This window comes from Podarcis raffonei, chromosome 1 (assembly GCF_027172205.1).
Source record: "Podarcis raffonei isolate rPodRaf1 chromosome 1, rPodRaf1.pri, whole genome shotgun sequence".
In the NCBI taxonomy this organism is placed as follows: Eukaryota; Metazoa; Chordata; class Lepidosauria; order Squamata; family Lacertidae; genus Podarcis; species Podarcis raffonei.
In genome coordinates, this window is record NC_070602.1 from 56,964 (window position 1) to 70,403 (window position 13,440).

The 13,440-nt window shown below is 51.7% G+C and overlaps 1 protein-coding gene across 1 annotated transcript; it reads right to left on the reverse strand.

The window, feature by feature from the left end:
• Positions 1-1,364: 1,364 nt before the first annotated feature.
• On the reverse strand, positions 1,365-9,037 carry LOC128408551 (cytochrome P450 2H2-like). Its single transcript, XM_053378502.1, has 9 exons — positions 7,797-9,037; positions 6,653-6,815; positions 5,873-6,022; positions 5,075-5,235; positions 3,739-3,915; positions 2,926-3,067; positions 2,573-2,760; positions 1,917-2,058; positions 1,365-1,618 (listed from the first exon to the last, which is right to left on the reverse strand). Exons 1-9 carry the CDS (start codon positions 7,989-7,991, stop codon positions 1,437-1,439), a joined length of 1,500 nt encoding a protein of 499 aa, XP_053234477.1. The 5' UTR covers positions 7,992-9,037; the 3' UTR covers positions 1,365-1,436.
• Positions 9,038-13,440: the final 4,403 nt, after the last annotated feature.

The following is a 13,440-nucleotide window of genomic DNA, read 5'->3' on the forward strand; positions in this document are numbered from 1 at the left end:
CCCCGATAGAGCTCAGGATGAGGTAGTGGTGGGGGAAGGCAGGAACCCCCGGACCTTCGAGGCCCAGGACCCAGTGTACGCAAAGAATTTTGGGGCAGGCCCAGCATGGGTACCCGCCACAGTCACCAGGGTCACTGGCCCCGTGTCGTACGAGGTGCTAACAGATGGGGGGCAATGCTGGCGCCGCCACTGCGACCAGATACGGCGATGATTCCCGGGAGAAAACCAGGAGGAGGAAAGGTCAGAGGAGTCCCAAGGGAACAGAGGGGCAGTGAGGCCCATAGAGCACGAGGGGCCAGCAGGAGAGGCAGAATCAGTAAATACAGAGAGGACCTGCGAGGCCGAAAGGACACCGGAACCAGAACCACGACTGAGCGAGCCGGTTGCGCCAGACCAAATAGCCCCATCACAGCCAGCATCCTTGGAACACGAGCAGAACCTGAACCCCGGACCAGGGAACACCCCAGGCCGCAACGCACACGTAGGCCGCCAGCGTACCTCGAGGACTATGAATGCGACCTCCCGGGCAGGACTGGAACTTAGAGGGGAGGGGTGTTATGTACTGAGTTGAATAGGATCCAAACTGCAGCAGTCTGATTGGTCCTAGAACAATAGGATCCAAAAGGCAGCAGTCTGATTGGTCCTAGAACAATAGGATTCAGCATGCAGCAGTCTGATTGGTCCTAGAACAATGCAGCAGTATGATTGGTTGGCAGGAACTACCCAATCATGCTCCAGATAGAAGTGAATCCACAACCTGATTGGCTTACAGTAGAATTCCGGAATTAGCCAATCATGTGCAGCCCATTGTGTAAATAATGTATATAAAGCAGATACTTTGAGGGGACTTTCATTCATTCCTCCTCACCACTATGAGCTGAATAAAGAGCATGAAATCACTTCGCGACTCTGAGTATATTTCAGGTACACAATTACTACGGTTTATTGAATTTGTTAGTTGCTTTAACTTGCTCAGCCCAAAGTGACCTGCCACCAGCTGCTTCCTGGAAGAGCAGCCGCCTGCAGCCAGCCCAGGCCAAAGGGGAACACCCAGCCCCACACCCGCCTCTTCTCTCAGGGGCCCAGCAGAGGTTTTGCTGCCTTCCCACAGCTTCCCCACATTGCAGCATCAATGTCTCAGCTCAGTCTTGGCAAATGTAAAACCTGTGCATAGAACAGCTTTTTGTGCCATGAGTTATAAACCTTAAATTTGCTTCATCCTTTCCACCCACCACCCGTTTTTCTCTTTGCCCTTTGTTGTAATATATTTACCAATCTCCAACAATTCACCCCCCTCCCGGCTTTCAAGAACCCTTCCAAGAGGCAGGTTACAATAAAAATAAAAGAACCCTTCCAAGAGGCAGGTTACAATAAAAACAGAGCATGCCACTGAGCCATGGCTGTGGCAGCCGTGTGGGTGGCCACCTTCCCACCCTTCAGCGAGGGGCAACGCGGAGCCGGTAGGCTTTGGGGACCATTGTCAGGAATGCTGGTGCTGGCGAGGCATCGAGGTCCTCAGGAGCCACAAGAGGGACCAGGTCAAAGTGTTGCAGGATGGATGTCAAGGCCACAAAGATGGTCATGTCCACCAGCTTCTTGCCAATACAGGCCCGCTGGCCTGCAAGCAGAAAGGGAGGTGAGCCCTGGAAGTGCCTTCCTGGCTGCATCCTTGGAACGGCAAAGCCACACCGCTGGGATGGCAGGAAGGGGGACCAAGTGAGATGCTAAATTGGGGGGGGGGGAGGCAGAGCAGCTCTTCCACGCTGTGGGCACAAAATCTGTGGCTGTCTGTGACCCACCCCCCCTTCCAAGCAGCCAGAGACTCCAGCCATGCATTGGAATTAAGATGAGGCGTAGGAGAACCTGTTTGGCTGCAAGATTCCTTTCAGCTGTAAAATGAGGATTCCTCTATTTACCTACGGAAAGTGGGATGAAGAATTTGCTCTCCTTCAGGCCTCCGTTATCATCCAGGAAATGCCCAGGATCAAACTGCAGTGGGTTGGGGAATTCTCTGCTGTCGTGCAGCGAAGGCTTCAGAGCCGGGAAGACTGTGGTGCCCTGGTGGGGGGACAAAGAGAGGAGACCCTCCTGGGCCCAAGAGGTTCTTCTCCAAAAGAGAAGGAAGCAGAGAGTTCTGCCCTGCAGGTGCAGTCGCAGACAAGGCCCTCGAGGTCTGGGGTCACCCCCTGCCTGGCTCAGGTGGGGCAGCCCTCAGTAACCTCCTCTGGGGACCAGGTGCCTGATGGAGAAATGACTTACTCCCACCCCAGCCCTGGCCTCCCTTCTGGGCGCTCCTGTGCACCTCAGGAGTCTCAGCCTTGCCCTGGCTGCAGCTGCATGGAGGGGACTGCTTGGCAGGGTGGCCTTGATTCACGTGCAAAGTGCCGGCTGCACATTTCTGGTGCTGTGTGTGTGGAAAGCCCTTGAGCGTGCCCTGCCCAGCTTTCAAATCCGCTCCTCCACTACAACCAATACCCAGAAGGCTCCACAGTGTCTGCTGTGGATGAAAGGAAACTGCACACAGGTTTCTTTGTGGCCATTTTAGAGGCCACCTGGGAGGCCAGAAACTGACCTTGGGGATGAAGTATTGCCTGAAGAGAGTGTCCTTTGTGGTTGCATGTGGCAGATTCAGTGGCACAAGCGCCAGGGTTCGATGGATCTCATGGATCACAGCATCTGTGTAGGGCATCTTTCCCAGATCCGCCATGCAAGGACTTCGTGATGAGCCAATCACAGTATCAATTTCTTGATGAACTTTCTCTAAGGTAAAAATAGACGAGATGTAGTAAGAGTGAGATTTTTGTGAGTGTGATTTGATTTTTTTTTGCTTTGTTTTCTGTTCCTGCCCCTCTTCTCTGCCCCCTTCTTTTCCAAGCTCCTCAGTCTCCCAACTAGAAGCCCCCCCCCCACTTGGGTGCTGCCTACCTTTGACCTCTGGGTGCTTCATGAGAGTCAGGAGGGCGTAACTCAGGGTGAGGCTGGTGGATTCTGCTCCTCCAATGAAAAGGTCTAAGATGCTCCTCACCAAACCTTGAAGATCAAACACTGACCCACTGTTCTGCTTCTCCTGTAGGGAGGTTGGAAGAGACGACAGATGCACAAAGCACATTATTTGCCCAAAGTAACTCTGCCATTACAGAATTCCACCACAAACACCTCCCAAGGATCTGGGGCTGGGCCTGTCTGTCATGTTTGCAATGCAGAGATAAGTTCCAGTCCTGGAAAACTCTTCCTCTCATCCTGTGTGAGGGGAAGAGTTTTCCAGGACTTCCCCAACCTGCCACCTTCCAGGATCCCTCTCTCAGCACACCCACCCACTACCCAAGCCACCCCCCACTCCCTCCTGACCTCCTGCGTAAAGCTGGGGGGAAGGGGGTGCAATGAGAAGCAGAACAAAGCCTTTTGTGCCCCCTCCCTCTGCCCCTGCTGCCATGGCCCAGCATAAGGTGGGAACAGGGGGTGCTTTGACCCTGGATGTGGGCTTCCAGAGCAAAAAATGTGCCCTGCCGCCCCCTTTCATACAGACATGTTTCCCTGCCACCTCCAGTCTGGAAACGTGGCAGAGAGGCTCTGCTGAGCACACAGCCAGGGGTGGCACAGCACCACATGGCACATGGCACCTGCCCTCGGATGGCCGCCATAGTGAGACCCAGTGAGACAGCGGATCAGCTTCTGAGCAGGGTGTCCCAGGGATCGCTGCAGACAGGACAGCCAAGGAGGCAGGTGACACGCCCCCACCTGCTCCATCTTGACGAGAAAGGCATCAATGAAGTCCTGAGGCTGGCTGGGCTTCGTGGTCTCCTGGTGTCTTTTCACCCGCCTTAAGATGAAACGCTTTAACTCCTCTGTATTTTTAAATATCTTCTTGTGAGATCCAGGGAAGTATTCCAGGATTGTCGGGAAAATATTGTACAGCTGTGAAGAGCAGGAGGTAAAACTCATCATGTGATTCCTGCATTGCAGGGGGTTGGAGTAGATGCCCTTTGGGTCCCTTCCAACACTACAGTTCTGGGATTCTATAGTTGTCTGACCATAAAAAGGAGCATTTCTTACCATTCAAATGGCATTTCCAGTCTGCCTGCCCTATGTTCAGGTTGACCTGAGTAGCCCAATAACTGCTCACATCAGGCAGCCTTTTCCAAAATCTTAAGCTGGAAACCAGCCAGCCAACCTCCCCACTCACCCCCCAGGGCAGTGCATACACAGGAGATGTTGCTCCTCTGCCCACCCCCACCCCACACAACCTCTTCCTCCTCCTCTGGATGTTCATAGCTCAGCTCTCTGTTCTTGCAGGCTACCTTGCATGCTGCAGCCCAGGGGTGAGTTGGCAGGTGGGGGGCAGGCACTCTGACCCACTCCTTGGTCAGCCGGGGTCCAGCAAGCGGGTTGGAGCTGCTCCCCCCCCATTCAGCCCTTGGTTCAGGAACTTGGGACCCGTCTCTGTGAAGGGGGAAAGCTGACCTCTCCAGCCCCACACCCACTGCTGGGGACCCACCCTAGCCAGCCCCACCTGCTCCCCTCACCTGGTGGGCAAGGGGAATTGGAAGGGCCCGGCTGATGGGAGCAGGGGCTGCCTTTTCGGTGAGACGGTGCAGGCATTTTAGGGAGTTTTCCACAAAGGACCCCAACTGTGTGGCTGTGTGCACATTACCTGTTTTTTCTCAATTCTGATCAAAGCTGATTTAGGGGAGAAAGACATCAAAATGCAGCATTTCTTAGGGTAGATACAGGATAGATATGGATTGTGGCTTCCCCAGTCGGCAGTGGGAATGCCCTGGGTGCAGTCTGAAAGGCAGCGTGTCTTCCGTCTGTGCCTCTTGGCAGAGGGAGATGGGAGCAGCAGGAGCAGACACAGACCAGAGTCAGGAAGTGCTGGTGGGGGACACCATCACAGAAGGGCCCCCATGCTACCTCAGGCATAGATTGCGTGATGGGTCACTTCTTGCCCCACAGGAAGAAAGGAACCTCGGCCATCTTCTGCCCTCCCTGCACATCCTATACAGAGCATGCCCCCCCCCCAGTGGCTGAATGGCTGGAAGAGAAGCCCCTCCTCTCCTGCTGCCTGTGTGCTCACCTTTGTCATTGGGCTGGACTGAAGAAGAGCATTTTCTTGAACCAGGTGGATGAATCCCAGGAACTCCTCGTCTTCATAGTCAAAACGACTGCCAAAGGAAACTGAGCAGAGGATGTTGGCAGTTGCCTGGCTGAGGAAGCGAGATGGGTCGAAGGGCCTTGCTGCCAGGGCACAAAAAGGGGCATCATTTCGAGGCCGTGGGGAGATCCCGGCTGCATCTGGTCAGGCTCCCCTCCAAGACCAGGAAGGGTAAGGGCCCATCTCCAGACCCAAGGGAGAGGACTAAGGATGGCTTCTGGCCACGTTGACTCTGCTCTGCTTCCACAGCCAGAGTCAGAAATGATTCTCACAAGAGGGACTGTTCTTGCTCTCAGATCCTGCTTGGGGGTTTCCCACGGGGGCAGTGGCGGACTTTGGGTTTTCACGTCTATGCAACACTACAATCCAGCCCCCCCCCCGCTCTGTTCTACAGCCTTGTTTTGGTGCCCCTGCAGGGTGTCTCACGCTACCCTAAAACTGCCTCTGATGGGGTATCTGCTTGGCCCCTGTGAGCCTGATCCAGCAGGCCCTTAGGTTCTTCTGCCCACAAGGCCAATCCTGATCAGGATCTGTCCTGTGGAGCCAAAAAGTTAGTGCAGTCTGGCATATTGAAGGTGCTTGGACTAGAAGACCCTCGGGTCCCTCCCAGCTTCACAGTTCTATGAGCCACCAGCCATTTGCTACTTGGAATAAAAGAAGTCCGCTTGAGGAGCCCGTAGCACTGTGTGGTCTGGAGGTGAGCAAAAGAGGCCTCCTTACCATTTGTGTTTCTGAGTCTCTCCACCAGGAACCTCGCCTCCTCCTGGATCCTCTCCTCAAAGCTCCTTTTCCCCACCTCCAAGCTGCCCAAGGTGGCAACAGCAAACTGCCGCAGCTGCCTCCACGTCTCCCCGTTGCTGAAGCCAATTCCTGAGGACACGCAGAGAGGAAGGCAATGCATGAGGGGCAAAGGGGCCTTGTGGGGCCAGGATGCTTCCCTCCACCGCAGGGCTGGGCTGTCCCTCTGCCGTAAGCTGAGCCGCAGAGGGTGGAATTTGTCTGTCTGTCTCTCACACACCACAGGAGCCAAGGAAGCTCAATAGGGCAATTAGAGAGAAGGCGAATGGGGCATGTACAGGATTCGGCCTCATTGCACAGGGGAAAACAATCTGCCTTTCTGATGCCACAGACTTGGATCTGTATTTCTGCGGGGAAAGAGAGCAGGAATGGGGATGGGGAGGCTTGTCCAAAACAGAGAACTACTTGGAACAAGGAGCTCCCCCAGGACTTACTTACTTTTCCTCGGTTCCTGGCCTCTGGACCTTAACCAACACCCCCCCACCCCCATGAAGGGGAGCTGTGTACCTTAGTCAGTCAAACGCCCAGCAGAGACCTAATGGGTGGCGCGGGGAGGGGGGCATTCCTGTGTTGCGTTCACTGCCTTGCATAAGCCACACCTTAGAAAGCAGCCCATAAATACTTTTGACAAAGCCCCTGTGGGCTCTCCCTAAGGGGCTGGAGGCTGTGCGTGTGCTGGCGTGTGCTCTTCTAGAAACCAACCTGTTCCATTGGCTGTTTTAGCCAGAATGGGGTTGCTTCCTCTGGCCCCAAAGGAGTCTCCCTGGGCCAGCAAGGCCTCCTGCGCCACTTCGTGCCCATAGAGCACCACGACCCGTTGAGAGCCCAGGTAGATGGTGAAGATGGGCCCGTACCTCTGGCTGAGCTGTCAGAAGAGAAGGGAGGTGGCCAGGCTTCCTTTGCGCAAGTACAGACTGACCTCTCTGGGGGGACCCTCAGGCTGCACCCCAAGAGCCCCGGCCCAGCCTCCACCGCCGAGGGATGTGCCCTTCTGGGAGCCCTAGAAGAGGGCTGCTTATTGTGGCAAAACAAGTTGATGGACTATGCTGAAATGGCAAAATTAACTGGGAAGTTCAGAAATCAAGAAGACAAGAACTTTACAAAAGAATGGGGAAAGTTCATAATTTATTTACGAGACCATTGTAAGCAGGTTAAAACATTAGCAGGATTTTAAACACACTTGTAAAGTAATGGAAAGTTTGGATAATTTGGAAGGACAAAAATTTGGATAAGTATTGATATGCAGTTGTAAAAATTATCATTAGGACCCATGGAAGGGATGTGAGGAAGTTAGGAAATTCAGAGTAATCTTGATAGTTGGATCTTGAATTGTTTTTTGTTGTATTTTTATATATTTTAAAATCAAATAAAAATATATTTAAAAAAGAAGAGGGCTGCTTATTTTGAGCCAGGTGCCTTCGGCCCGCCTACCCAGGCAGAGTCTCCTTCGCTGGCGGTTTCTGCAGCCATTTGATGCTGCTGTGAGGAGGAGCTCCTAGGTGGTGCCTCTGGGCAGCTGAGAAGGGCAGGGCTGCCCTTATTGGGCCCCAGTGTGTCCTGCAGCCTCACCACCACGTGTGTCTCCTTCAGACAGGGTGGCAGAGGCACGCTGCAGGATGCGGTCCACCCTTGCTCCAAAGCAGCCCTCCTGGGAACCCTCACATTGCAAAGTGAATCTCGGTCTGCAAACATCTGGGGCCTCCTGACTGTGAAGACCAAGAGGGTGAACTACTCAGGCAGTTCTTGTTGGGCAGGCCCTGGGGCGGCACAGGCCCCATCTTGCCGTGGGGCTCCATGCCAGGCTAGCCTGCCAGCCCCCACCTGCCCGTTCTGCATGCTGGCTTACCTTCTCCAAAGATCTGGGGAAGTCCTTGGTGTCCAGCTGCAGGATGTTCCCCACCCAGGGCAGGGGCTGGGGGCCTGGAGGGAGCCTCTGGCGGCCAGGCGCCTTCCTCCGGACTGAGAGGAAGAAGAGGCAAGCAGCACATAGCAGAAGAAATATGCCAGGGCCCCCCCAAGTCTCCATGATCAAAAACTGCATTTCACCAGATTGCAGGACGAAGGAAAGCTGTTTATTACAGTCCAAAATATGCAAAACTGCTCAGATGAAGGTGGGGCTGGATTGCTAGCCAATCGCCTTCTGTTGGTCTTCAAGATAACAACTGCAACCTTCTGTGCCCAAAGGTCACCACCGGAGGTGTGTGGGAGGCCCTTGAAGGAAAGCCAAGGCAGATGCAGGCACACGCAGCCACCCGCAGAGCCTCCAAAATGCAGGACTCTCCTGGCACGTCCGGATCCATGAGAAGGTTCCTGCTGGCTCACAGCAAGGTGGGCCCAGCGTGCAGCATCCCCCCCCCAAAGGCCCACCAGGCACCTCCCTGGAACCCACAAGCCCCAGCCAAAGCTCCCTGCTTTGGGGTGTCCCTGCTTCTCTCTTTCACACTGCTGCAGCATCTTTTCTGTCTCCTGCAGTCTGTCCCACTCTGAATTTTGTGTTGTTTTAAGAAGGCCCGGAATGAGACACAGCATATTTCATCATACAGCAAATCTGCTTTTCCTTCCAGAACAGCTGGCCATCTGCTTGCCCAGGGAGCCACAGCGACTGACCAACCAGAGGTGGTGGCAGGGAAGGAGCTGCTTGCTTGCTGTCTGGGGGTGCAGGTCCAAGGGGATTCAATGCACTTCATGGGTTCAGGGCTTTTGCATTGTCCCCATGATGTCACCCTCATCCAAGTGACAACCTGAACTTTCCTCCCAATTAGTTGGGGTTTCCCCAGTCTATGAATAATCTGATGCGGGTTGATAGTGGGGGAGATCAACATAAAATCACATCCTACCCAAGTGTGGACACTGAAGCAGATAATTCCACATGAGAAGAGCCTGCTGGACCAGGTGAATGACCCTTTCTAGTCCAGTGGCCAAGCAGATGCCTTTGGGAAGCTGTCGAGCAGGATTTGAGCACAAGAGCAATTCTCCCCTCCAGTAGTTTCCAGCAAATGGGATTCAGAAGTATTGCTGCTTCTGACCAGGAGGCAGAGCATAGACATCCTGGCTAGGAGCCATCCATGGCCTCTTGGCCATTCCTCCTCCTCCATGGATTTGTCTCGTTCTCTTTCAAAGCCATCTCCGCCTCTTCTGGAAATGAGTTCCATAGTGTAACTCTGTGTGGCTGACCTGCGTTCAAGATGGAGGTCTACTTCTATTCTGGACACTTTTGACAGACCTTCTTAATAAGCTCCAGCTTAATATCAAATAATGGAAAGGTATTCTGAATGGGCTCACTGAGCTTTGCATTGCAGGCCCCCAGACAGTGGGTCCCTGAGAGACAGTGTGATTCACTTTAAACTTGTTTTTAGAGCCTTTGAAAATCTGCACAAACTTCAGTACAAGGATTCTGAATTGCAAGCTTAGCATCATTGCGTCTGCCCAGAGACCCAGGCAAAAATGTTCCTATGCAACCAGACCTTTGGCTGATTAGCAGTCAATGTGCTTTTAAATGTGTTTTTTGGACGGGAGCAGGAGCATTACTGTTTTGTTTTTGTTTTTGTTTTTATTATGTACTTTGAGGGTTTTACATTGTTAACTGCCTTGTGGTTTTCAGATGAAGGATGATATACAAATTTAATTAGGAGGAGACAGAGGAGTAATAGAGGTCAATATCACTTGTAACAATACCAGTCTTGTTTTTCTCTTTTGTTTTTGAAGACACAAGTGAAAGATTCAGAAAGTCACAAACTGAAAACAGGGACAAAAGAATATCTGAAGACACCATGGCAGAAGCTGCAAAGCCAAAGTCTGCAACAGGTATAAACCCGGGGGGGGGGGGCGGGGCGGGGGGGAACATTTTGTAGGTTTCTAAGATATGTCAAAGACTTATAGGTCAGCCATACTGAAAACAGGTGTCTCCTGCTGGAGTCTGAACTGCACTTGGCAGCCCCTCATGGATGCGCTAGCCCCTCAGCTGCCCTCTTCCGCCTCCGCTCTGAGGTGCTTATGGGGAAGAGGGTCCTGTGGCCTTCGTGCAGTGGCTGTATCCTGCCATGTCGCCCTTCTGGTTTCTCTGGCCTGGTATCAGTGCTGCAATCACGAGAGGAATCCAGAACTGCCCCCAGCTGCAACTGCAAGATCTGTCACTGTTAAGACAGACAAGGCAAGAGCTGGGGGGTGGGGCAGAGTCCTGTTTCCCAGCAGGGGCCATTTCCCACAAGGCTTAGGGAAGCAGCAGCTGCAGCCCTAGAAGCCCAACCCCACGGGGGGGGGGGGGCGAAACCCTGACCAAGGGTGTGCCCTGCACGGTTGCCCTGGAGCCTGAGAGCAGGACTTCTAGTGGATCAGGCCCTGTTTAGAATGCTGATCTCCTGCTTTATCAACCCGAGTGGCTCTCAAAGGCTCTTTTAGGCAAGACAAGCACAGGAGCTGCTGCTTTGGACAAACACAGCGAAGTCGCCATGCGGCAAAGGGCTCCGCTTCCCCCAGGAGAGCACCTTGTGTGCGGAGTGCTTGGCTGGAGGGCACTTCAGAAGCCCCCAAAGGAGACAAACTGTGCTCTGGTGCCAGAAGTGCAGATAGATTTTTTAAAAATAGGAACGATCCACAGGTGTATGGGTCGCATAAGAGCCAACTCTTAAGGGTCAAGGTACCTTCACCCCCCCATAAAATATTTGAGGGCATTGCATGGCGGGGCTTACCTGCGCCCCTCATTCTTTTATTCACGTAGGCCCTCCTGGTGTGCTGGACAGTTGAATGAATACCTCTGCACATGTCCACAACAGACATCAGGTTTCCTAGGTTGGAGGAACACGTGCATGTTTTCTCCATCTTACTATTTTTTACTGCAATTTGGAGCAAATCTGCAATATTGGAAAATGTAAAAAAAGAAAGAAAAAGGGACAGGGAAGTTTAGTTCCCCCAACTGCCTTTAACCAGCTAATGAACCTTTTTCTTAGCATTTTGGCTCATCATTTGGTTTACATTTATTTTAGAGCATAAATAGAGGCATTGCATGCTTTTAGTGATACCTTATAGTTTTTATAAACTCTCAGTGTGATTATTGCTTTTAAACATCACAGGCAATAAATAACAGAAGAACCAATGAGCCCAGACATGAGATGCAGCCACGCAGGCAGGCAAAGAAAAAGAAAAAAGGAATGGTCTAATTGTAGAGCAAATCACTTGTTTACAGGTTGAAACCTATTTGTTAGCCAAATCAAGTGGACAAGAAGTTGAAAGAATAAGGCACTGAGGTACAGGAAAAGAATATTTAGCATTATAATTTGTCACCATGTTTTGCGGTGGGTTTTTCTACCCACTCCTGAAGCAGAGTAGCCAAGGAGAGAGAAAAATGAATTAATAGCAAGGACCGTTGAGCAAAGTGCATATTTGAAAAAGCAACAGAAGGTGGGGGTAGTGTTGGTAAGCTTTTGCTGCCTAACAACTCTGTTGTCAAAGGGAGCTTGCCTCCTTGCTTGAATTTAAAAGGGGGGGGCAGAATTCTGCAGTTAACCTGAACAAACCTAAGGGCAGTCGAAATATAAAAAAATAAAAAGTCCAGTAGCACCAACTAAGTCTGTTCTGGGTATAAGCTTTCGTGTGCATGCACACTTCTTCAGATACACTGAAACAGAAGTCACCAGACCCTTATATATAGTGGGAGGGTGGGGTGGGGTTTTTCTCAGGAGGGTAGTAGGAGATGGGTGATTGACTCAGTGGGTATGGTAAACCTGTTGACAACTGTTAACAACTGCAATTAGTCCTACAGGAAAAAGCAAGGGATAGTATGCAGATGATTAGCACAGGCATAGGCGACCTCGGCCCTCCAGATGTTTTGGGACTACAACTGCCATCATCCCTGACCACTGGTCCTGTTAGCTAGGGATGATGGGAGTTGTAGTCCCAAAACATCTGGTGGGCTGAGGTGGCCTATCCCTGGATCAGCATATGTAATGAGACAGAAAAACTCCACCCCACCCTCCCACTATATATAAGGGCCTGGTGACTTCTGTTTCAGTGTATCTGAAGAAGTGTGCATGCACACGAAAGCTTATACCCAGAACAGACTTAGTTGGTCTCTAAGGTGCTACTGGACAATTTATTGTGTTTTTTATATATATATTGACTGCGTCAGACCAACACGGCTAGCTACCGGAATCTAAAACCTAAGAGCATTCACTCAATCTTGTCTCTCTGAAATTTGGCTTGTCTACAGAACCTTCTCCCTCCTTCCCTTAGCTCCACCTCCCAACAAAGGAAGGAAACTGCATGGATGGACTAGTATTGGCATCCATTAGCCTAGCTAATTAGCAGCTAGGAAGAGCTCAGAAGAACATACATAATAAACTGTTCATCACTTTTCGTTGTCATTGTTGTATTTTTTAAGCTGTATTTTCAGAAATGCTCTGGGAAAGACTTACCTCTCATTTACCATTAAGAAGTTTTTCTGCAGGGACACTCAACAGAGTCTTTGCCCTACAAGTAAGTTGCCCTCCTGAATCGTGAATATAAACTGTGAATGGGGTGTTAGGAGAGCGGCACAACACCCCAAAGCAGCATTTTGCTCTTATGGCAGTTTAAAAGGGTTGTACCCTCCACTTTCAGGGGGGCTGTGGAAGGCAAAGGTTAGCAGACCTTCCTTGAAGAATTTTCTCAAAAGAGACCATCTTCCTGAGGATGTTTCACCCCTCCCATTGCAAGAATCTGCTGACAATGTTTCAGAAAGGAGGGGGCGGATTTTGCTCATTGCTTCTTCCGCTCCAGCCTGACTTCAAAGTGAGTGAGTGTTATCTGTATATAGATAAGGTGATGGCTCAAGCAGCTATAACACTCATGCAGCCCAGCGTCTCCGATTAGTCTTTAGTTTATGCAGTAGCTGCAGAGAATAAAAGAAGTTATACTTCAGAGCTGTGGTTCGTGTGGTTCATACTCTGCTGTGCTCCGCTGACTTTGGGAATTGAGTTTGGTGCTCACAGCTCTAAGTTGTGAGTCTGCAGCAGTTAGACCTGCTCCCTGCAGTGGAAGGTCTCTGGGAGTGCTTTTCCAGCTCGCTTGGCCCAGTCGGAGCTGAAGAGGTTGAGCCCAGTCGTTGGCACTGGCTCAAAGGCGAAGCTGGCACTTCCCCCAAGTTCCGCTGGTTAGAGCCTGGTGCTTATAATGCCAAGGCTGCAGGTTCAAAGCCTGTATGGGACAGCTGCCTATGCTTGCATTGCAGGGGGCTGGGCTAGATGATCCTCAAGGTCCCTTCCAACTCTATGATTCTAGGATTTGATAAGAGCCAAAATGCTCCTCTCATTCCAGATGGTATCTCTATGGGTGGGAAGGTCAGTGGGCCCAGAGGAAGCCACGAGGCAACACCCTCCGACTGTCACATTACGGCTGGTATGAAATGAAGGTCCTTTGGAGCAGCCATTAGCCACCCCTTCCCCTCCACACCCCTCCCTCTCTGACAGCCCCAGCCCCAACCGACTAGCCAGGAGCAGACGGGCTCAGCTCATGTA

What these genes read in the sequence shown, in the direction of transcription:
- LOC128408551 (XM_053378502.1), bottom strand. Translation starts at nt 7,991, where the DNA reads ATGCAGTTTTTGATCATGGAGACTTGGGGGGGCCCTGGCATATTTCTT. An exon ending in TCCCCAGATCTTTGGAGAAG is followed by an intron (nt 6,816 to 7,796) that starts GTAAGCCAGCAT and finishes CTCTTCTGACAG; the next exon opens with CTCAGCCAGAGGTACGGGCC. An exon ending in AGTCCAGCCCAATGACAAAG is followed by an intron (nt 3,916 to 5,074) that starts GTGAGCACACAG and finishes TGCTCTTCACAG; the next exon opens with CTGTACAATATTTTCCCGAC.